The sequence below is a fragment of the Struthio camelus genome, chromosome 16 (genome assembly GCF_040807025.1).
Source record: "Struthio camelus isolate bStrCam1 chromosome 16, bStrCam1.hap1, whole genome shotgun sequence".
Lineage (NCBI taxonomy): Eukaryota > Metazoa > Chordata > Aves > Struthioniformes > Struthionidae > Struthio > Struthio camelus.
In genome coordinates, this window is record NC_090957.1 from 13,217,131 (window position 1) to 13,240,814 (window position 23,684).

Consider the following 23,684-nt stretch of genomic DNA (forward strand, 5'->3'; position numbering starts at 1 on the left):
TGTGAAGGTGAACACTTCCTGAAGTTGACTTTTTCAGCAGAAAAAAGTAACTTACTGTTTTTGTGGAGGAGGTAGTGAATCTTTTATTACACTTCAGATGGAATTGTCCTGGTGGTAATTGCTCTTGACACCCTCAAGGGAGAGCTCATCGAGTTCACAGCTTGCCTTTATGATATTTTCAGATCCTTGCACTTTTATTCTCTTCTCCACGTAGAAAGAGATCAAGTTATTTGGGGAAACGGTCTGCTTTTCCCTTCCCTAGAGTAGCTGGATTGAGATTTTCTCCATCTTTCATTTTTCCTCTCATCTGTTTGTATTTTGGCATAATACTAGTAAAGCATTGTTGAGGCCAGCAAGAAAAGGCTATTGAGCTCTGGGAAAAGTAGATGTTTTCATACTGCAAGCGGTAGATTAAGAGTACTGTGACTTCATCTAAAATGAAACTTTACTGTCTCCTATTTTATATAGGAAACACTTCAAGAAATTTTACAGGGGTTGTGTTCTGTGCCAGCCAAGTCATTTCTGTGAGATACTGAATTATTAGTAAGGTATAGCAATTCTTAAAAATAAGCAAATGAAAAAGAACGTTATGAGTGATTTCTTTTCTTTACTGTTACAGAATACCCTAGTGACTTGAATGGTAACCAAGAGTCGGACAAACTGAAATCTATCACAAAGTGCTATACTCACATAGAAACCTCATCCAACTCTGCTGATATTGACAAGATGACGAATGGAGAAACAACATCCTTCTGGCAGTCAGATGGGAGTGCTCGCTCACATTGGATACGGTGAGTGACACGCTCTAATACACAGCTGTTTCACGATTGTTCGTCCTTAGGTCTTACAGCCACTGGGATGTAATTGAAAAAAGCTATGAATTACTGGGTGACAGATTAATTGATTTGAAAACATAAATCATGCTAATCTTTGCATAAAGTTTAAAAGCTTAACCAGCAAGAAAACTGTTCAACTGCAAGATATGTGCCTCTTCCATGCAGATGCATATCCTCATTTTGCAGCTAAGCTTTCAGACCTGTGTTATAGATGCAGTGGTTAGTATTTGAATGGAGGTGTTTTGCCACAATCTAGAAAAATCATTGCGTCTTTGAACAGAAATGTTTAGCGGTTGTTTGATAATAAATCTGAGAATGTACCTTCCCCCCCGTCCCAACACTACATTTTTATTTCCGAGGAATGATTTATCAGTTGAAATGCTGCTGAACAATAGAAGATTCTATAGTCTGTCTATCAGAGATTACTTTAAGATAACTACAAGTTGTCTTAACTCGCATGCTGTGACACAGTGGTGGTAAAGCCTGTCAATTATTAGATAATTTCCAGTAAGTTTGTTTACACTTGTAAAAGTGGAAACTGGGTGAGGCTTAGCTAAAATTGTAGCGCTTGACTTGTGTTCTCGTTGCAAGAATTATTTGTTCTTCTTTACTCTGCAGTTTAAAGATGAAACCAGATGTTGTTTTGAGACACCTGTCCATTGCAGTGGCAGCTAATGACCAGAGTTACATGCCACAGCAAGTTACGGTGGCAGTGGGGAGGAATGCAAGCAGTCTCCAGGAGGTCCGAGATGTTCACATTCCAAGCAATATCACTGGCTACGTAACACTGTTGGAAAACGCTAACATTAGTCAGATGTGTGAGTCAATAGATACCGTTGGTGTATTTTTTTTTTTTGTTGTTGTTGCTTTTGTTAAAGGTGAAAAATTGGGTATGTCATAGAATGGTGAGTTGAAATGTCAGTCATTAAAGCAGAAACCTTTGACTTAGCCCTTGGGTCAGAGAAATTATTTTGATTGTTGTTTAATGATTAGCCCATAAAAGAGTCTTTCTCGTGGCATCTGTCTGTAACTCGAGTTAAGGGTAGAATAGCTAGAACGATTAAATATGCAGTTTCAGTCTCTCAATTTGAAGGTACTGAACCAGATATTTTTGCTTGCAGAGTGAAACCATATGCTAGATACTATTATCTAGCAAAAAATCTGCTTCTGAGAAACCTTTTTTTTTCTGGAAAAACTCTGAAGAGTAGTCAGATGACTTTGGTGAAGCAGGTTTTATGCGAAGGTTTTCTAAGCCGTGTTATTTTTAAGCCTGGTAGATCTGTGGGTGCTATACTGGAATCAATCACAGCAAAGCTGCTCCTTCCAAAGAGGCTTCACAAATGTCCTTTCAGCTCAGATTGATGCTTTTCACTAAGATAAACTTTCACAGCCACAGCAGCAGGCAGCAAGCGTGTTCTTCAGAGAACGTTATCTATGCAGGACGGTCAAGAACTTCTGAGACAATTCTTCTGTAATTTCTAAAAATTTGTTTTTATGCTTTATCCTTTTGCCTGCCTTCTGTCTTCCCTCCCAAGGACACTTCCTTTTTAGGTTTAATTAGTACTGGTGGTGATTTGACTTCTACTTTGAGGGATTTTTACTTCTTTTTTTCTAGTTTGTAGCAGTACAGGGCCTTATTACAACGTAATGGATCCCATAGACCATTCAGAAGCTAAATTTTCCAACTCATTAGTTGCACGTTTAAGAAATACACATTTAAGAGGTTTTGCAGTAACTCACTTTGAATATTTGGATTCTTCTACATCTGGTCTAACAGAAGGAATGGAAAAAAATCTATTTTGTGTTTTTGACAGACGTACAGATAAATATCAAGCGTTGCCTTAGTGATGGGTGTGATACCAGAATCCACGGACTCAGGGCAGTTGGTTATCAAAGAGTTAAGAAGGTGGGCGTCTCAGTATGTGATGCTTCGGCTATCTGGTACTGGTCTCTGCTGACCTCTCTGGTAACAGCTTCTATGGAAACAAATCCAGCATTTGTTCACACTATCTTACAAAATACTCAGTAAGTACCAACTTGTCTTTTTGACTACTTCCAGCCTTTGTCAACTAATTTACCTTGTGTAACTGGTTCCCACTCCTTCCGTTAAGGTGTTTAAACATCATCTTAACTACCAGATTGTTTAAATTTTGATATTTCTCCTTTATCCTTTTGCACATACCAAAACAAATATGATTCTCCTGTCCTTTGTGACTAACTTAGTGGGTGAGTCATAACTGAATGAACACTGAAAAAAAAAAGTTTTTTTAGCTATCCTTTGGCTCGTAATATTTTCAATAAGCCTAACGTTAACTGATTTTCTATTGTTAATTTTGTTGCTTGTAAATATTGATCACCTTCCGCTTTTGAATGGAGTTTAATTTAGCTTGTTTTCAGCAATTTTTGCTTGTGTAACGCCTTGTCGTGAGTTATTCGAGGATAAAGCAGGGCATATGCAGTATCTCTGTGCAGATGTTTGTCTTGTGGCGACTGGCTGCTTTGCTGTATAACGTTTCCTTGTTCAACTGCCAAACCCTTCTGCTCGATGACTTGAAGGATTGGAATCCTAATAAAATCGCAGCACACCCACGCCAACTTTTATAGAGCTTAGTTAGCACGATGCCACCAGCCTCTAGAGCACCACTGTCATTAGGTTAATGAGTACTGCAGGCTAAAGTCCATTAAGCCTATCTGCGATCTGTCTCATCTATGAAATCGCCTTAAAGTTTAGATAACTTTATGCTTATGCCTGCCTGAGGAAGGTTCATGGTTGCACAGCTTTACTAAAAGTGAGGGCCTTCAGTTATACTACAGCTTAGATATTTGTTAGAAGTATAATGTGAATCTTGAGCTAATATGGCCTAAAAACTTTATAAAGAGGAAATCTTGACTGACGGTATGCATTCAGGAATTATGAATTCAGTGCTTGGAATTAAAAGGCCAAAAACCAAAGTTCAGAATTAGAATGACTTTGATGTAGCTGCCCACCCTCAAGACTGGACAACTGGGCGTTACACAGTTGCAAATTATTTCAATGATAATCCACATATGCTGTTTTAACCTTAGCCTAGACGTTATTTTGTTTCTTCTTCTCGTGTGCTCCCTAGTACCTACTTTGCTTCATCTTTATCCCCTATTTATTGAGTTACCTAATCGCTGTATTCTACTAAAATATTACTAGATGTGACTTTGAAACAGAAACTTAAAAGACTTTTTAACACCAAACAAAATATTTTTCGGAGAGCTTTGAGTATTTAAATGTCGTCGATAGCTTATTTGTTTTGCGTACAGTATAGTTCTATCTATTAGTTTTGGGTAAATTCACAGTGAGTTAAAATTTACTCACTTAAAAAGAAAGAATATAGAAGCAGGAAGAAAAGAACTGGAATATTTAACAGTATTCTTTGTATATACAGATGAAAATTCTGCCCAAAAGACAAATGATATTACTGTTAATAACTGAATAATGTTTATGAGTGAGACAGTAGCAGCACATCTTTTTTAAGAATTCCTGTTTTCAGGGATTATTACTTTACTTTAGGAAATCAAACGAAATTCTGATCCGGCTAATAAGCTTCTTAGTTTTCCTAATTATTTTGAAAGAATTTAAAGGTGGTCTTTCCTTTTTTTAATGGAATGATTAATAGGAGGGATGCTCTTGCTAAATTCTACAACTTTGAAAGGTAGTATTTAGATGCATTTAGAAGTTATTTCTAATGCTGTTTATAGGATGCTTATTTCAAAACCCCTTGATTTACTTGTGTGTCATTGAATGGGAAATGGTGAGACTGAGATTCAAGATTACCTAACAATTGTTGAACTTTCCCCGGCTAGAATGCAATGCTGTTTTTTTCCTTTTGAAAATATTATCTGTGTATAGCTTCTGACCGCAGAGAGAACCTATCAATACCTAATCATTAAAGCATAAAGATTTAAACTTCTTATTCATTTTAGAAGACTTTTTCTTTGATTCTTTCTGATGTTATGCTCTGTCTTTTTTACTAGGAAAGCACTACAACACATGCCACCTCTGTCCCTAACACCAGGCTCTACAGATTTTTCAAGTTTCTTATCTCCAAATGTTTTGGAAGAAGTAGATAGCTTCCTTATAAGAATAACAAGGTGAGATTGTGTTGATCTGTTTTGATGCAATTTTTGCATCTATTTTGATAGAATTTTTATGGCAAATATATCTTCCTTGAAATTTGTATTTACCTGCTCTTTTTTTTTTTTTTTTTTTTTTTTTAAAGTACCTTGGGAAAAAATTAAGGACATTAAGAATTGGCGCCTTAGTTTTTTAACACGAGCACTATTTGTGTTTATTTAAAAGCAAAGTGCCTACCCTGTTGTCTCTGGCTTGAAATGCTGTGTGATAGTTTTGCTGCTGTCAAAAGTAGTCTAGTTGGTGTGACTGCTGTCACAGCCTGACATAGAGCTCAGCTGCTAGTACTAAGGGGCACGTGGGTTTTGCAACCGTGAATGCTGTTTGAAGAAAGCTTTTTACAGAGGTTGCTGCAAAACACCTCTGAGAAGCCAGTGTCCGTTTGTGCAGGTAGTGTAGGCTGTGTTCACTGGTCCTCATCTTGTCTGGGAAAAAGCGGAGCATCCGGATGGCCAGGTTCAGTTCATAGCTTTCCTTCTGGGGGCTGGATCTGCAAGGAACAGTACAGTTTATTGCTCTGCAGAATTGTCTCTAAAATGAGATAACAAGTATTTATTCTAGCAACTGCAACAAGCCACATAGCTACTAGATTTTATAATTTGCTGACTTTTTAAAGAGTTCTCTAGTATGATACCTGTTTCTCATATGGTAATCTATATTAAAGTTGTACTTAATGTACTTGGTTTCTAAATCAGGTTTCTTTTCTAAATTTTCTTTCATATCTGTTTTTTATTCTTTTTTTTTTTTTTCTTCTTCTTCCCCAGTTGTTGTACCACTCCAGAAGTTGAACTTACACTCTTGGCCTTTGCCTTAGCCAGGGGGAGTGTCGCTAAAGTGATAAGTTCCCTTTGTACAATCACTGATCATCTGGACACTCCATACAAGGCTTCATCGCTTATCGCTTCTATGGCCACAGTTAGGCAGAACCTCCTGTATAAATATGGTAAATGAATAATTGTTGGATCCTTTACTCAGTGTGCTTGATACAATATACGGCTTTCTAAGTTGTTTTACTGGTTGCTCTGCTGAGGTTTAAAATTATACAAGACTTCAAGTTAATGACTGTCACCAAGAAAATACACCTTGTGAGGCTTAACTGCCCTAGAAATTAGTGCTAGATAAGCTTTCTGTGTTTTATCTTCCAACAATACACTTATTTTTTTCTGTTTAGCTTCAGTAAGTAATCGCTCTTGCAGACACTTGCTTGTGTACACATTTGAGACTTGTTTTAAGTGTAAAAATAATGTCATTAGCACCTATGTGCAGTTCTTTTAATTTCACTTTTGTAAGTTAATCTGTTATAAGTTGAGAGTTGTTTATTGTGGCATAAGGCAGTAGGATTTTGCTGTAAGTATTGGCAGTACTTATTTGGTAAATCTGTATTTGCTAGGGTATCAGCTCCTGAGGTTGCCATTTTTCTCTCTGAAGAATTTTTTTCCTTCGCCTTGTAGTATGTTTTGTCAGGACTTCTTGGCTTGTGCCAAATGCTACATTAAATATCTTTGTAATTATAGTATCAGTATTTCATTTCAAAAGCTTTGAAATTGACTTAATTTTCTCCAAATAACTGTTACTTTTTGCAACAAGAGAGTGATATTCCGTGTATTGTGAATTGCAAAGCGTTAAAGTAGTTGAAGGAATAGTAGCTGTCCTGCATTTGCGTCCTCCTGTCCCTATCTAAAACTTTAGCTGTGGTGTTAGACTAACAAATCTCTTAGGCTCCAGTTCCTCCTCCTTTCTGTCTGACAATGGTAAAAAGCTCATAGTTCTGTGATTCTTTTAGTTTGATTGTTTTCTGTATGAAAACCTGTTTTCTGGTTTTAGGTTCATCTGTTTTATGAAGTTGACAAACCTGTTGATTTGCTTATTTAGGAAAACCACTGCGACTAACCTTGCAAGCATGTGATGTAAAGGGAAAGGAAGATAAATCGGGACCTGAAAACCTGCTTGTGGAGCCATGGACGGGGGACGGTAAGAGCACAGACGTAAATTTTAGAACATCCAACCAGACACACAGAAGCAGTTTGGATTTTTCACGTTAACAGGCAGGTGTGAGGTGCAGTTGCTTATATATTTGGCACTGCTTGATAGTTTTAAAATATGGAAGGTTTGTATATAACTACACATAAATTCTAGTTTACGACAAGGTGAATCTCGAACTGGTTCGCTGTCAAAAACAGGTTGGGATTTGAGGGGAGGAATTATGGACCCTCTCTGTGACAGTTTACTGCTTACATCCACAAAGAAAATTATACTGGAGCATGTTTTGTGGGGAGAAGTCATGAATCCCTCGCAGCTCATTTCCCAAATATTGATGGAGACCTACGGCAGAAATCACTGAAGTTTTCAGTCGTTATGCATAACTATTAATTCTTTAAAATTTTGTTAATAAAAGATTCTTATGCACTGGGTGCAACTGAAGGAAGGTGGTTTGTGTTTCTCAGCCTCCTTTTTAACTGAAGTGGCTCTTAATCTTTCTGGAGAAACCTGTGCACTGGCTTGTGCCATTCTACTTATAAATGAAAACTATTACGACAGAAAATCAGGCGCATTCTAAATGCTTATTTTACCAGTTTGATGCTTGCTTGTGCATACGGCTTCAATTTTTTTTTGATTGTGTTGTGGATTGCCTTCTGACGTAGATCACAGTTTGAGGAAAAATGAGTTACCAGTGAACAGAGCCACAGGCCAAAATAGTACCTGTGAGTTACTACCCAACTTTAGCGGGGAAACCCCTGCAATAGCTGCAGCAATTTCAAGTTCCAAGAGAGACACTGGAGAGATGTCTGTTTGCTCTGTGGGAGAATATACTAGCATGACAGCATCTTTCTATGTGTCTTTTACCCTTTTATTTGGAAACATATTCAGAGTAGCTATGGCGTTTCACTAGTACGCTTTTGGGCTTTGATCCCCATACTCTTCCCGCAATGTTAGAATTCTTTCAAGCTTTTTGCACTAGCAATCCTTCCAGTTTCATTCTATTCCCATTGCGTCTTTAGGTTTTCTTACTGAAACTGGGAAGACCAGAGCAAGTATCATTCTTTCTACTGGAACTGAATCTTCATTTCAGGTGACACAAATTAGAATAAAGGTATGTAGTTCCCTTATACTTTTCAAGTAGAAGGCTTTCTCTTTTCCCTAACAGTAACGATGAGTTGAAAATCTCTTGTATGAACTGAAATTTTAATTTCTTGATGAAATAGTGTTATGTTTGGGTTTTGCTTTTGTGTAAATCAGAGGCAACTTAATGAAATGGAGATCTGAGATTGTTTCAAGGTGCTGCGAGCGTGCGGTGGAAAGATACACGCAAAAGCAACACAAAATAAATGGTTATCTTACAATATGCTAAAGCCAGTGAATCTTAGGTGTATGGTTTCTCATCCTAGGTGTATGCTTTCTCTCTAAAACGTACCTTATATTTAAAATAAACTTGCTTTGCAAATGATAGGTTTCAAGATATAGCATGAGAGTTCAAATTAAATGTAGGGTTTTTTGAATTCTTTTCCGATGCATCAGTGTTATTTGAACACGTGCAACAATTTTATCTGGTTTAAAAGCAAGGCCTTGTGAGCAATTCTCATGGTCAGGAGACAACTGCAATGAGATTTCTGCAGCTGAATTTATTTACTTACTCATTATTTAAGGCAGAGTGTTAGTTTAATTCCTGGAACGTGGATGCAATGTCCAAGAGAATTTAACATGAATGGACTTCCAGCAAATAAAACCCAACTGGAGCTGGAGAGGCAACAACTAAACTGTTTTAACATTGCAACGTAGTAATACCAGGATACGTAATTTTGTTTTTGTGCCTTTTTTTTTTTAATTATGTATGTATATCAAATTAGAATAAGAATTAATATGCAGAACGATAGTTATTGTTAGGGTACTAGCCAGGGTGATAGCTGTAGTGAACGCTAACTGTACATCTGATTCTTATTGTGTGGGTTACAAAAGCTTTCATAACACTTTCCTAAACTGTTTTGTTTTGTTTTTTTTTTTCTTTAGGTAAAAATCGTAGTGTAATTCCAGAGATCAGTTTTCTCAGTACTTAGTTGCTTTCTGTAACTCTCTTCTATGAAAGCAACACCTTCTTTTATTGTCAGCTTTTATACACCTTGCCCTGGATTTCTTCTTTTAGGTTCGAAGAGGTGCCATTGGGGCCCAGTGTGGGCTGGTGTTTGCATATAATAGCTCTTCGGAAAAATTTCATGCAGAGGAACATTTCAGAAGATTTGAAAGCTATGACAAATGGAAGTTACGGGAATTTAGACAATTTTTAAAAAACAGGTATAGGTGGACTTATTGTCACAAATACATTGAAAGTAAATGTTATACCAAACCTTTTTGCAGTGCCACTTGAACTACTGAAATTTGCTCCAAATGACTTAAAAAGTAATGCATCATTTAATGGTTACTTGTCTGACTTTTTCGGATCTTAATTTGATGTTTTTGATGGAAAAAACATTATAGCTATTGTTTTCAACCTCTCAATTTAAAGACTTATATGAAAAAAAGGATATAACAAAACGAACTCTATACTTGAGGTGCAGATTTATGATAACAGATAGCAGTAACCGTTTATAATTAACCTTTATTAAATTACTTTAGGAATGAAGGGAGGTTAGGGACCGTGGCTAAAAAATTTCCTTAAAATAAGTGACCTGATTTAAAAAAAATTCTTAGCTTGTGTATTCAAGAGTTTGTGTATGTGAAAATTTGATTCATCTCTCTAACCTTTGCAGCCATAACATGCTAAAAATATTTTAGTAGCATAACAGCAGCTTGGCAATTTCTTTAAACATTTTCTTTAAAAACTTTGTTAAATTCTTTTATACGTAGAAGCGGTTGTTCGCGTGATGATTTGGGAGATGATGATCCTATTGGCTGGTTTGAGGTGGAAGAAGAATGGGATGAGGTTGATGTCAAAATGCAACAATGCAGAGTTTCCCAAGTAAGAAATCATGAGACCGCGTTAGCCTCGTCGCAACGAGCAAAGGGTCATCTCTGTGCTTTGTTGTAATGCCAACTAATAAACCGTGATTTTTATGATGCACAGTTATCTCCTGTGGATAGAGGTAAAAGTCAATGGACTCCTAGTCAAAAGGATGATTTGACTTTTGTCCTCTGAGTTTTATTCTTTTTCCTTGTGTATATACATACTTAGTTTCAGTTAAATGATGCTTCAGGATCAAAATTAATGCAAAATTATGTGCTAGTGGTTTTATGATGAAGAAATATTTCTAAAAAGGATGATGTCATTATTGCTATATTTTAATATCTAGAACAACTAACGGCTGCATTGTTACAGCATTTACTCTTTTAGGGCCAAATGCTGCAACCCTTATTTTAAGTGACAAACAATTACTCAGTAGTTCCATGAGTTAGGCTGAATTCCTTGAGAAGTGTGGGATTTCTCCGTTTCAAGAGTGGCAGAATGTGGATTTTGGTTTGTAGAGGACTTTGTTTTTCATACCCTCCATTTATTTTGTTTCTGGAGTCAGCTGTTGAATAGTTCCCCAAATCTTTTTTGTACTGTGGAAATTGGCAGAAGTTGCAGCACAGTTATAAGTCAACAACTGGCATTTTTTTCTAAAACTTTCACCGCTTGCTAAGATATCCTGCTGTTGTCTGTGTAACGCTTAGTTAGACTTTTGAGTGTACAGAATTAATTTGGATCCACATTTGGATGGTGGAACTTACTGTTCCCATCAACTTTAAGTTTTGTATCTTACTGTGGGCAGATTGTATAAAAGTACGTTGTAAATATTCTGTGCTGATCCTCTGCTTGCTTTTAAATGCAGCTGATATTTTTTCACCTGCAAAAATGCTGTTGCTATAGAGTCAAGAAATAGGGCATAGAGAATGAATGAAACTGATAAGGAATTAAGTAACTTTGCAGATGTATGTAGAGGTCACAGAACCATAACTATAACTTTTTGAGAAGTGAGGCGAATGTAAGTGAGGACACCAAGCTTAGTCTGAATGTCAAACTTAGTGTCTTAAAAGCCTGGGGATGACAGTAAGCCTTGCTCATCCCCACCCGCTCCGCACGTCTGTGCGCACGCATCTTGTGAAAGCCCAGTTTATACTGACTTTTAAAACCAAATCTTGTACTGTGTTTATATCCTTCTAGTACTTGATGATAAAGTTCTTGTGCACGAGGCAAGACACAGCAGAACGGCTAGGAGTTCAAGGCCTGAATGTTCTCGGGTATCTTCGGCCTATGCGAGAGGAGCCCAATAGGAGTATAAACTGCTTGCAGTGCAGGAAGAGTGATGATGATACAGTTTGTGGCACAACTCTTCTCCTGAAGACGCTTCATTTCATCCAGCAGCTTGCACAGGACCTGGTATTTTTACTTCTTAGCTCTTTTTAAGCCTGTATTTGCTGTGCTTATTATAAAGCTATCCTAACAGTAAATTAATAGTTTTGTGAATAGATAAACCAAAGTCTTATGAATAAATACTATTAATAATTATTAGTACCATGCTTTGAGGGGAAGAAATTATCTGTGGAAGAGGGGATTATACGTATATTTAGTGACGTTAACTAGGAATATGTTCATGCATGTCCTGAAGCGAGTTAAGGGCCGTTTCTCAGCGTTAGGTTACAACGTTGGGTGAAGCCAGCGTAACAGAACGATGCTCTACTGTCCATTAGATAGCGTAGCTGTTTCTGAAGCAAACATGGTAAAGGAGGATAGAAAGATAGCTAGGATAGCTCATTTTGCCTGTGGCATCTACCCAGTAAGTTTTGAACCCGTTATTTACTTTCAGCCACTTCACGCAAAGAGGTAGATGTTGCAAAGTCTCCTTTTTGGGGAGTAGGGGAAGGAACAAGGCATTTGGAAAGAGGAGAGCCCTCTGTGAAGGGGCAGGTTTCAGCACGAACATAACATTTAGACACCAGAAAATCTAAAAAGGTGAAAGAACTTATGTTAGCTGCAAATTTATAGGAAAATAGGCTGCCTTAAGCCCAGTGCTCAGGGATCTACTCTTAATAAATGTGTTCTGTGTAGAGTTAGTATTTTCGATCCTGTGTTTTCTTTGCTGCTTTAAGGTTCAACAGAAGGAGAGTGGATTAAAATACAAGTCATTTTTAGATTTCACGGGCCTTGATTTGCAGCTGTTCTGGAATTTTTACAATAAACTTCACCACAAGTAAGTCACTTCTTTGCTGTGCGGTAAAGCACAAGTCTGTGTGTATATATATATGAATGAAGTACACTTGGTTTGGTTGCAGCAGTTTCTTCTTCCTAAACTGCATCGTTTACATAAATAACATTTTCCTACTTCTGCCGTATTGATTTTTAACTATAATGTTATATAGAAGCTTGAGTTGCAAATTTATTTAGCTGATAGCTATACTTTTTTGGATGTATGTTCTCTACTCTGAGTGTCTTTCATTCATCTGAGACAGTGACTCTATCATAGCATTATTTGATAGAAAAGAGCTTCTCCTTTTCTAGTTTTTACTTCTATTTTATGTTTTCTTATAGCCCCAGGGAAGAATGCATCTTTGCGCAAACAGTGCTATTGCAGCTTCTCCAGAGCTGTTTCTCTATCCTTACTGGAGACAATAAAACTGGTAAGCCTCAAGAAACTTCTCAGGGCAAAACACCTGGTCATACAGAAGCTGCGGAAGAGCTTTACAGACATTTGTGTGAAGGTAATTTATATTGAATGTATTTACTGCTTTTTCTGTTCTGACTTATAGGTGTTTTACAATAGTTAGGATTTGAGAAAATGTTTTTATTCCTAATGATCAAAGTAGCTACCGTTTCTTTGTTGCTTCTTCAGGTCAATGTGTATTAACTTTCCTTGACCCTCTGAAATGGTTTTATAGACTTTTCTGACAGTATGTGGCCTAGAGGTGGCTGCAATAGAAAACTTCTTTTGAACCTGTTACCTGCCTGAAGCAGCAGGGAATGTGATGCTTTAAGTGTAATGTTACTGAGATTCACTTATTGCGGGTGTTTCATATAAATCATCTTACAAGGAGCCTGTAAGGTTTGCAGAAGCCCAGGGAAAATTTTGGAGCCAGTCAAGAGAATAGGAATTGCACCTTAGATTTCATTGAAAGTAGGATTTTGCCCTGTTTATTCAAGTACAATTTTTTTTTTGTTATTAGCTAACACTCCCCTGAAGAGCAACCTAGAGATAAGCAAGTTTATACAGAATATGTTACGTTTTGAAAGCTTTATTTGCTTTGATTAGTTGACAGCTCTTAATGTTCCTAGAATTAATTTGCTCATTTGAACGATTTTATCCCTTGGAAGATCTTTCCTGCTAGAAGTGAAAGTGATTCCCCTCATTTTCTATGCATATAGCAGGTTTGCAAAGACATGTGTAAAATAATGCATTCAATTCAAGTGTGCCACTAATAAATTAGATGGAGTATTAATTTGAACTTGTCATTTGTTTCCTTTTTCTATGAGCAGTAGTGGACATGGGGGACAGTAACTTCATGCCAATGAAAATGCTAAAACAGGAAGTTAAGAACACATTACTCAGTGGAGCAGCAATCTTTTTCCCAGATAGGCAGACCAGGCGTCACCAGCTCTTCACCATGATGGTAAACCATGAAATGAGAAATTGATTGTTTGGTACCTGATTTCATGAGTTCAGATGTGACTCAAACAGGTGTAATGATGTTCTTTATGCAGAGAAGAGGACAAATCTGAGTTCTTACTGTCAAATATTGTATACTTAGTCCCGTTAAAATAAAAACCTCTGTCTGTCTGTCTCGTGCTCTCTCTCTCTCTTTCTCGCTTTCTTTTTTTCTCCTCTTAGTACCTCTGTCTCCTTCCCTCCCTCCCTCCAGGTTATCCAAAGAAAGAGGAGCTATCCTTGCCTTTATCTTACCGAAAATGAATAGTCTGAGATGAGCCAGTCTCTGAAAATGTCTTCCATATAAGATCTTTATACACTTAAAGTACTATGCAAAAATATTAAGGGGATTTAATATCATCTCTGCCTTTAATGATTCAACTGTACCTTGCTTACACTTTTATCTTATGTTTGTGCGTAATTATCTGTAAGGAGACTGAAACACATGGAAGGAGTGATATTTATAGTTAGTTTCACATGTTGAAGTCTGTGAAAACTTATTCTAAAAATTAAATTCTGCTTTTTTTCCTCTTTCTCCTAATCCTATGGAAATATTGAAAATTAAGCAGTTCCACATTTTATTTTAACTGCCTTTGTATATGGGTCTCTGAGGTCTTGCTAAAGACTTTTTTCGTTGATCTATTGATCTCAAACTAAAAATACACAATCTGAGCTGTTGTATCACTATTGAATTGCTTAATATTGTATCACTAATGAATTGCTTAATTGAAAAATGCCATTAAAATTCCTCTTTGTGAAAAGCTGTAAAATAATGAACATTAGGCATTGCTGCAGGACTGGTTGCTCAGTTTTAGTGGAGTTTAACTTCTGCATTCATGGAATTTTAAGAAACGTCTTTAATGTTTTAATGAAAATGGTTGCTTAAAATCTTTTCTTAATTGTCAAATGCTGGTCCTTCTGTAATCAACAAAACTGTTGTTTTTCTTTCTTCTCTCTGCCCCCATTAGTCTTTTTGCACAGAATTTATAATTCTTTCTCAAAGAGGAAGGAAATAGAACATATCATAAAAATAAATCTTTTTCCTTTTCTAGAAAAACATCACAGAGCAAGAACATAAGCAATCTGTACATCTAGCCTTCAGATCATTGTGTACCCACTTCAGGTACTGAAAATAATTATGTCTAATACCCCACATTTGTTAATTCATATTTAATCTTTTTTATAAATTTAATTCCTCTGGAAAATAATTCTACAAAATAGTCAACTGACTTTGCTTTAGGTAAATACTAAAGTTATTTATCGCCTGAAATGCTATGTAAAATATTACCAAGGATGGCAGTTGTTCCGGAAATCTCAGCATACTGCTCCTGGACTTTTGCTAGGCTGTCTTTCAGTTATTATTTTTTTTTTTTTTTAAGTAATTGTTTGCCTGTGGTGGTGGTTGACATAGGGTTCCAACAACTCCAAATTGATAAAACCAAACACCTTTGACTTTAGTGGTAATGATACAGTAGGACCTCTACAGTTTTTGTCATCAGCATAACTAAATTTGTATTTTGGACTTTGTTGGTTACTGAGGTCTTTGTTTTGTAGTGATCAAGATCCAGGTGGACTCTTATTATTACCAGACAAAGGAGTTTCTGCAGATTTTGACATAAGTGAAGTGCTGTCAGTCATGGATACCCTTCTGCTAGTGGCAGCAAGAGAGGTAGCTGTCTACGCACTCTTCTTCCTGCTTCTCATTTTTTGTGTATATTCGAACACGAGCTGCATGCCTAAGATATATGCTAAAGAAACCAGTGTTCCTGTCCTGGTTAAAGCTTTTCTTGTGTCTGTGAGGTTAGGTTTTCATACCAATATAAATATTTTTCTTTAAGTGTTCCTATTTCATAATGGTAGGATAAGTAATGTATGAGATGATGAATTTTTTCCATAGCATTAAAGAGAATCCATGGCAACCTGTCAACTCTAGGAAAACAGAAGCAGTCATCCCATATTGGGAGGTTAGAATTGGTCACACCACTAAGGGAGGTGTAAATGGAGGAGGAGGAGGAGGGTCGTTTATTCTAAGTAGCAAAAATGTGCTGAGAACAGTAGTGACTCAAATGTAGCATAGCTACTTAAAATTGGGATTTGTTAACACATATTACTTCATGATGTTACCTACTACAGTTGCGTTTAATTTTGGAGGGTAGTGTTAACGACTGTCTGACTTTACTTACTACTTAATGTGTGTCAATCTGCAGCAGAAGAGCATATCCTTTTGTTATATTATTTTTATTTTTCAGTGTGAAATGATGATGCTGGATGTTGCACAGCAAGAGAGTGGCACGGTCTTGTCTTCCTTATTCTGGTCTGTTCAGGGTAGCCTCCTTTCATGGTGCTACCTGCAACTTAAGGGTAGCGAAAACTCGACCAAGGATCTTGCTGTAGAAATACTTACGAACTGTAAGTGCTGAGACTGAATACAAAATTAAATGTGGTGTAGCATAGGACTTTAAAATATATGATTTTGCAAATAGCAGTTTAATAAAGGTGTACCAGCAGATATGTGAGGCACACTTATAACTATCATAACATTTCTAATCTATCTCAGAAGGAATTTATAGGCATATCAAGCAACTTAGAATTTCAGCCATATTGATAATTTTTACGTTAGGGCAATCTTTGGAAAATATTTCAGTGAGTTATGGGGTGGATATACTGAACAAAATGCAGTTACAGACTTTCACTTGAGCGTTTTTTTTTTTTTCCTCTAAATGTCCATTATTTTGATTCACTTTTGCGTAGATGGTCTATATTTTCCCAGATGGCTGTGATAGCAAGAAGAAAGACACTTTTAAGATGTTTTTCACTAAAGCAACATTTTTCTTAATGCAGTAGCTCAGTATTAAATAGCTAATTGAACCAAATATTAATGGAGATGTAATGTCTGGAAATTCCTGTAAAATTATCATATTTGTTTTGTGTTCCTATATTGCATTTAAAAATAGTCTAAGCCTATAGCTAAAAACTGCTAGCTTTGCTTGTTATGTAAGCTGCATTTCTTAGTTATAGAGGGAGGCAACTGGTTACACTGTACTGAGATTGTTGAAATGGTGTTAGTGTGTTTGGTTAAATTATTCTGTGGGTTCCTTTGGTTGCTTTTTTTTTTTTTTTGATTTTGTTAATGAGACTGTCTTGTTTCTCACAACAGAAATATCACAGAAAACTTCTCTGAACTGTTTTTGCTCTTGAATATCACTTCCTTGGGACAGCAGATGTCTTTCCTGTTGTGCACATCACCATGCACTTAGTGTTTGATAAAGCAGGTTGTGGTAGTAAATCCTTAAGGTGGCTATTAAGTGTTTTTTTTCTCTCTAGATGTGGGCCAGTTCCTGTCAAATATCAGAACGATTTTGCAGTCACTTTTATCTCAATATAGTGGCAAAACAATAGTAGAAAAAATAAGTAACTCTGTCTTTGCTATGGCAACTCGTCAGCTGGTAAGTGAACGCTGGGATTTTGTACTGTTCCCCAGTAGCATAGCTACGTTTACATGTGTTTTTAATGGAAACTGTGTGTGCTTTCTCCTAGGTGATCTTCTTGTTGGATTTTTGCACTTTAGACATTCCATACTGTACCCTGTTGCAGGGATTCAGCACTTTGATAGAACCACTGAAAAACTTGTGTAGTGAACCTCATAAGGTAACTAAAGATACAGGCAGACAGTTCCAACCCGAGATTTCCTGCGATCTTCTGAATTCTGTCTTTCGCGCTCTGATCGTTTTGTGTGAGCATCTACTCCTTTCGAATTTTGTTAATGCTTTTGAGCGTTTTGCTTGATTGGAACTCTTACCAATTCTTCCAAGCAGTCTAAAAAAGGATTCTTATATGCATATTAAAAAGTATGTGTGCATTAACACTATTAAGTTCACTGGAAAATTATGCAGTCCTTCACGAAACACAAAAAAACCACTGTTGAGTACAGTGAAACAAAAGGAAAATTGCAAGAAAGATATAGGAAGCTCGGGTGATTCAGTGGTTGAGCGTTTGAAAGGAGTTGAAAAACTGCTCTGAGTATGGGATGTGTAATGAAATATTGAGTCAAGAACTGGAAGTATTTGTTCTGATATGGAAAGAGATTGAGTGAGGTGACTAGAAAGCGCAACTGGAATGAGATGCCTAGAAGGCAGGCAGGAGGAGGGATTCTGAGAATGAAGGAGGCAAATAAATTTAAAATAGCTTGTGCTTAACCTGTTTTGTTTCCTTTCTTGTGATGACGCAAACAGAGGGACAGTATATGCCTTATCTCATTTCAGATGTCTCCAGTGTAGTTGTTTAAATCTGAACTAGTCATCCAGACTCCCTTTTGTAATCATCGGAGAGTTGTAGCCACCTCTGGGGTGAGACTGTCTCCTCCCCAGTAGACTAGGCAAACTGTGCTTTAGCAGTGCTTCTTTCTTTCCCGACTGTCAAGGGTGCCTTTATGCCTAGCTTAGGTGCAAATCAAAGCTGTAACCTCTTAAGTGCCACCCTGTATGTACATCTGACAACTTGTGTAGTTCACCTGTGTATAGACATAGAAATGTAGTGCGGTAGTCTTCTCTGAATGCTTTACATTTGTATCTGAGGAGTGAATTTTCATTATACAGATGGAAATGGAAAGCTGGCAGCAAGAACAACCTGTAGTGCTGCGAACATGGACAATGGAATCTCCTCACAACTATGAGAACAATTGCCATGAGGTCTCAGTCTTCCTTTGTCACGGGGCAACTTACTTTGAGGTGGAATTTGATGAAAAATGTGAAACTGAAAGGAGGTAATTTAACCTTTTGCCATGTTTGATTCTAGTATCTGTTGGCAGAGTGGCAAGTTATGTTCCACTGTGTAAGGATTGCTTCCCTCTCTCCCAGAGTACCATTTCTTTTTCTTCATTATCCTGCTTGTGTTATTTTGAATAGTTTTCTTGCATGTCTCGTGCTGAAGGCCACCTCTCTTGACAAATGCGCAGACATACTCTTTGTGTGAATTTTGCTCTCTTGGCCCTTGATTTGTTTTGTAATGCTGTTGTGACTACCACAGTTACGCTTGTCCTATTTATTTTGCCCTCTTTAGGCAAAACTACTGGTTTGGTCTCTCTTGGTAACGTATCAGGCTACTGTTTCCTTAAGTCATATACTGGATGTTAAATGTAGCACCCGTTACCAATTCTAAAGGCTTGGAGAAATTCTGCAGGAAAATACTTGCCGGGCCTATTGCATTGAAGTATGAAATAAATTCCGTAGCAGTGACGTGAAACAACGTAGATGTGCTTCTGATGCAGTGGGGTGCTCGGAGTCTGAAGCGCAGCACTTGTGGAAATCCAAAACCAGACGTTTTTCCCCAGCATTTAAGAAATAAATTTGGAAGTAACGAATTGCAATTTTCACAGGTATGATTACCTGGAGTTTACAGATGCCAGAGGTGCAAAAACTCGTTACGATACAAAGGTTGGCACTGAGAAGTGGCCTAAGGTGAGCACCTTTAAAATTCTTAACCAAGTGATGTTACGTCTAATATTAGGAAATGCTTATGACTCTTGTGGAAAATTTGTTGTCTGAAAATGCCTTGTTCCTTGCATGCGTGTCTTTAAACTCTTCTGAAGTTGGGAGCGGGGAGGAGCGGAGAAAAAAGTCTGCAGTCCTGCAGTGATGCAAGTAAAAGGAATGAATGACTAAAGAATCCCTCTCTGTTCCTGTTATCAAAGGAACAGTCAGCCAAAAAGAAAAGCAGTAATCACGTTTAACTGCTGGCAAGGACATGGGTGAAACTTCTCTGACCCTCTGTCCCCACAGTTTTTTACATCTTCGAGACAGCAAGTTTAGTGCTTCCTGTGACCACTCCAGTTTTTCAATGACACTTGCTCACGTGGGAAGTTACCTATTGTTTTATGGCTCCATCTTCAAAGGCTTCAATGGTCTATAAAATTTCTCATTAAGCTTTTGAATAGAAATCTGAGCTGCTTGTAACTATGGGTGTCTCGTTCACATGGTGGGGAAATTAGGCCCATTGTGGAGAAAACAATATTGAAAAACCACAGTTGCTGAAGGAAATTCGTTACCCTGAAACGTCTTCTTGTCATGTACATTTGGCAAAATGACTGTTTTGTTGCTCTGTAGAAAGTGACCTTTAAGGCTGGCCCACGGCTGCAGTTTCTCTTTCACTCTGACAGCAGTAATAATGAGTGGGGCTACAAGTTTTCCGTCACTGCTTATGGCCTGCCAGATGTTGCCGTTTCTTGGGGCTTGGATTTACAGCTTCTCGTATCCCGGTTGATGGGGCGCTTGGCTTCCCGGAGTATGGCACTGAAATCTCTGCGAGGTGAGTGCGCTTAATTGCTCCAGCGGTTGTGGAGCCATGTAAACATGAGGTACAAGAAGAACCTTTTGTATGCCTCTCTGGTCTGAAGATGGAAGACTTGCTAGATTGCTAGTTAATAAATAAATTTCGGTCTCTGGGCTATACCCATTGTTTGTGGCCTCTGTGCCGCAAGCCAGACTGCTGTTCTGTTAGACTACCCTGTGGGAATGTCACAGGGATCACTGTGACTTTTCTACTATTGAGAAGCTGATACTAGGAAGAGACAGACATTTGGAAGCAATCATGTTAAGCTGAATTACATTTATGGAGTAATAGATGAATCTACCCAATCTCCTCCTCCTCTTTTTTTCTTTTAAAATTGTTCTCTCTGCTATGATCTACCATATACTGGTGGTGTGAACCTGTAGCCAGCAAACTCGGGGGGGAAAAAATACCAAGCTTAAGATGCAAAATGTAGTGATTTAAAATATTTTGTGTGAGCATTTGGTGTTGATTTATGTTTGTCCAGTTCTGCTGACCTGGCCAGTCTGTTATGTATTTGTACTCTAGTGACTCCTGTGACATGGTAATCACTTTCAGTATGTGTGGAGAGATGTTCCTTCTGCCGCAAAGCTTATCATGCCAAACCCTTAGGCACATTATAAACCTTAGCCCTGTCTAGTGAATTCACAAATTTAGTTTGGCTAATTCCAGAAGTGAAGCATGCTTAGGATTTGGGCCACTGATGACAGGTAAAATGCAAAATGTTAGTGAGATGGGTGCCATAAAAAGTGTATAGATAGATGCCTATCCTTTAGGATTTGAAAACGGAAACACTTTCCAGCAGTTTCCTAAATCTACGTTTATTCAGCACTTTGGAGAAATTAAACGTGGTTAAAGAGTTCTTGGTGGGATCAGATAGTCACTTCTCACCTTGGAAAGTCATGCAGCTGCTTATGTGTGAATTTAGGGAACTGGCTGAAGAGTTCTTAACAAAGCAGTAAAATGCTTTACGATAATATGTTCATCCTTACTTGTGGCAAATTATTAGATCTTTAGTAGGAGAAGAAAAACTTGTAACTGTCTTGTAAATTATTTTGTGAACTTTTGTGGTTATGAGTACAGCAGAAATACTTAGGTGAAGGTCCTTCTGTAATGTAACATGTTGTCACTGTAACGTAAGATATTGATGCCATCATTAAAGGAAGGATACATCTATTGTCTGTGCAACATTAAAGAAACAGAGGGTGGTGTTAAATTGTTTTCCTCAGTCTTATTTGCTTTACTTCTTTTTGCACTGGATTTTTAACGTGCTCTCTTATTTTCATTGCTTCAAAAAATGAACAAAAATATTCTGTCATTGAAATGTCTTTTCTCAATTTCTTGCAGAACTAGGTAGTGAAACAGATTTGCCTCCCTTGAAAGTAACATCAGTTCTTAATTCTCCTTTGTGGAAACCAGTCTTCAGGCATCAGATGTGTCCTGAGGCAATCGTGGGAGCAAGTCAAATCAGTAGACTGTACCAAGATAAAAAAGAGGTATTTAGGCCACTGTTTTTGTTTCATTGGCATGAAATCGCTATGTGTAACACAGTTTCATTCAGACTCAGTTGATAAACTAATAAAAGATATGCTGTTGTACTGCAGTTGCCATCTTTTGCGCTGTTTAATTCAAGTATCGAGGAAGTGAGCCACTGTTATTCTTTGCCCTTTTATTAGTTCCCGTTTTAACTGCAGAAGATGTATTGAAAGTTGGTTTAATTGTAGAAACAAGCTGCAACAGTTGTTCAGTTTAATATTAAAGTAAATGTGTTCTAACGTTCTTTCCAGACTAGGAACTCTCACCCAGATGACTGCCGTAACTTTCTCATTGACTTCGCAAAATCAGATCCTGCCCAGGATTTCTGTGGGCAAAAATCTGAACTTTTCAAAGGACTTATACAGGCATGTAAAAAACAGACCCCAAAGACAGATATAGTTGCTGGTTCTGCTGTTGATCAAGCTGTGAACTCAACGTTTGCTGCTTTGGTGTATCTCACTCCAGATTTATATGAGAAGCTTCAAAAATATGGTAACTCTAATATTAGTGGCTATCTTAATAATGAAGACTTAAAAATTGTAAGAGGCTGTTGAGTTATAGTTGAGTTACAAACCTTGAAAAGTCAGTTTAGTGTAAGGATTTTTAAAAAGATATTTTGTCTTGTATAAAGAACATATTAGTAAATGACTGTCGTGTCTTAGACAGACTGAGTAGGCCTTATTACTGGAGTGTGATGGAAATAATTTACGTTTAAATTTATTATTACATGCTTTTATCTTCAGAGCTCTTTCCAAACGTTAACAATCAACACAATCTATTGGCCAAGCCTTATTCTAAGGATGAGCCAGAGAACTGGTGACTTGTTCTGGGATTTTAATTCAGAAGAATGTGGCTCCTGATAACTAGCTGTTCTTAAATTATTTTCCGCTCTCATTAGATGGTTCCCTAAAAAGTCAGCACCAACTTGTGTCCTCCCCTTCTTGGGGAGGAGGTCTGAATTACCTCCAAAAATGTTATGCTTTGGAAACTGATCTTGGCATCCTCAAAAGATTGATATATATATATATATATATCTCAATATTTTTTCTTTTTTTTTTAAATAAAAGTAGTGTTCTGCTTTTACCTTGTATAATGTTCTTTGTATTACAATTACAATATCTTTTCAGTAAGTAAAATGAACAACTTTCTCTTAATTTGCACCAGCCTTCCATTAAGCTTATCAATATGTTCAAAGTATTGAATAATAAAGTATAGTTGGTTTTAAACAGTTTCATTGTAGGAAGAGTTAGGAGCCTTCAATTTACATCACTATTTTGAAGCTAAACGTCTTACATTTTGAGCTATAAAGTTCTAGGTAAAAATGACTGACATAAAGACGGACTCGATGACTAAGGTGGTTATTGCTTGTTGCCTTTAGTCATTTTTCTCTGTCTGACTGTTGATATAATCTGCTAAGTAAGATTGAAAACTGCTGTAGCTCAGGAATATATTAATGACTGGGTAAGATATCTATCCTACTATTATGGTAATAGCTTCATCTATCTTGGTCTTCCTCAGGCAGACTGTAATTTCAGGACCCTTATTGACCTGTGCCATCTTAAACATGTGCAAGTAGTGCTGTAAAGCAAAAAAAATACAAGGAGGGAAGACCCTGAACAGAAGCATCTTTTTCTTGATATTCGTTTTCAGGCTAGTTTTGATAGAAACTGTTTTGTCATGTCTTTAGCATTTTGTGATTTGGTTTTTGGAAGTCAATTTCAGAAGCTCATCGAGATTTTTTTTCCTTTTGTTTTACGCTATAACTTAATACAGCTTTAAGTTAATACTAAGCATTTATTGATTTGTTCTGGTAACAATTTGCATTAGTAATATTTGGATGTGTGGGGGAGGTTTTTCTTTTCCTTGACTGCAGGCATCAATTTTGGGAAGAGATGAGAAAGATATGCATAATTTAACTTTGCAAATAGCTCTGTCAAGGCACAGTTAATGTATTTAAGACATACAGAACTTGGCAGTTTTTATTCCCTATTTTTCTTACAGGCATAATTCCAAGTATTGAATAAGAGATGAAAGAAAGACTCTAGCATAATTTTAGTTAAGTAATCAAGTTATGTTAAAATGGAGCAGTAAATAAACAGGTCTCTTCTTTCTCTTGTTTTCAGTCTACAGTGGAGGCAAGGTGCCTTTGAATGATGAGTTTGCACAAGTATATTCCCTGGCTGATTCAATTAGAATATGGATGGTAAGATCGCTCAG

General features: G+C 37.1%; 1 protein-coding gene across 2 annotated transcripts in view; it reads left to right on the forward strand.

The window, feature by feature from the left end:
• Positions 1-23,684, forward strand: part of ZZEF1 (zinc finger ZZ-type and EF-hand domain containing 1) — a 60,121-nt gene that overhangs the window by 6,004 nt on the left and 30,433 nt on the right. For both annotated transcript variants that reach the window (XM_068909684.1, XM_068909685.1), the window contains exons 4-27: positions 620-791; positions 1,455-1,654; positions 2,651-2,861; positions 4,842-4,958; positions 5,763-5,941; positions 6,871-6,969; positions 7,998-8,089; positions 9,137-9,285; positions 9,838-9,949; positions 11,132-11,347; positions 12,058-12,158; positions 12,497-12,666; positions 13,439-13,572; positions 14,660-14,730; positions 15,162-15,276; positions 15,857-16,016; positions 16,932-17,053; positions 17,145-17,255; positions 18,203-18,369; positions 18,982-19,063; positions 19,709-19,910; positions 21,279-21,427; positions 21,719-21,959; positions 23,591-23,670. In XM_068909684.1, coding sequence (XP_068765785.1) covers positions 620-791; positions 1,455-1,654; positions 2,651-2,861; positions 4,842-4,958; positions 5,763-5,941; positions 6,871-6,969; positions 7,998-8,089; positions 9,137-9,285; positions 9,838-9,949; positions 11,132-11,347; positions 12,058-12,158; positions 12,497-12,666; positions 13,439-13,572; positions 14,660-14,730; positions 15,162-15,276; positions 15,857-16,016; positions 16,932-17,053; positions 17,145-17,255; positions 18,203-18,369; positions 18,982-19,063; positions 19,709-19,910; positions 21,279-21,427; positions 21,719-21,959; positions 23,591-23,670 — 3,452 coding nt within the window. The remainder of the gene's footprint in view (positions 1-619; positions 792-1,454; positions 1,655-2,650; positions 2,862-4,841; positions 4,959-5,762; positions 5,942-6,870; positions 6,970-7,997; positions 8,090-9,136; positions 9,286-9,837; positions 9,950-11,131; positions 11,348-12,057; positions 12,159-12,496; positions 12,667-13,438; positions 13,573-14,659; positions 14,731-15,161; positions 15,277-15,856; positions 16,017-16,931; positions 17,054-17,144; positions 17,256-18,202; positions 18,370-18,981; positions 19,064-19,708; positions 19,911-21,278; positions 21,428-21,718; positions 21,960-23,590; positions 23,671-23,684) is intronic.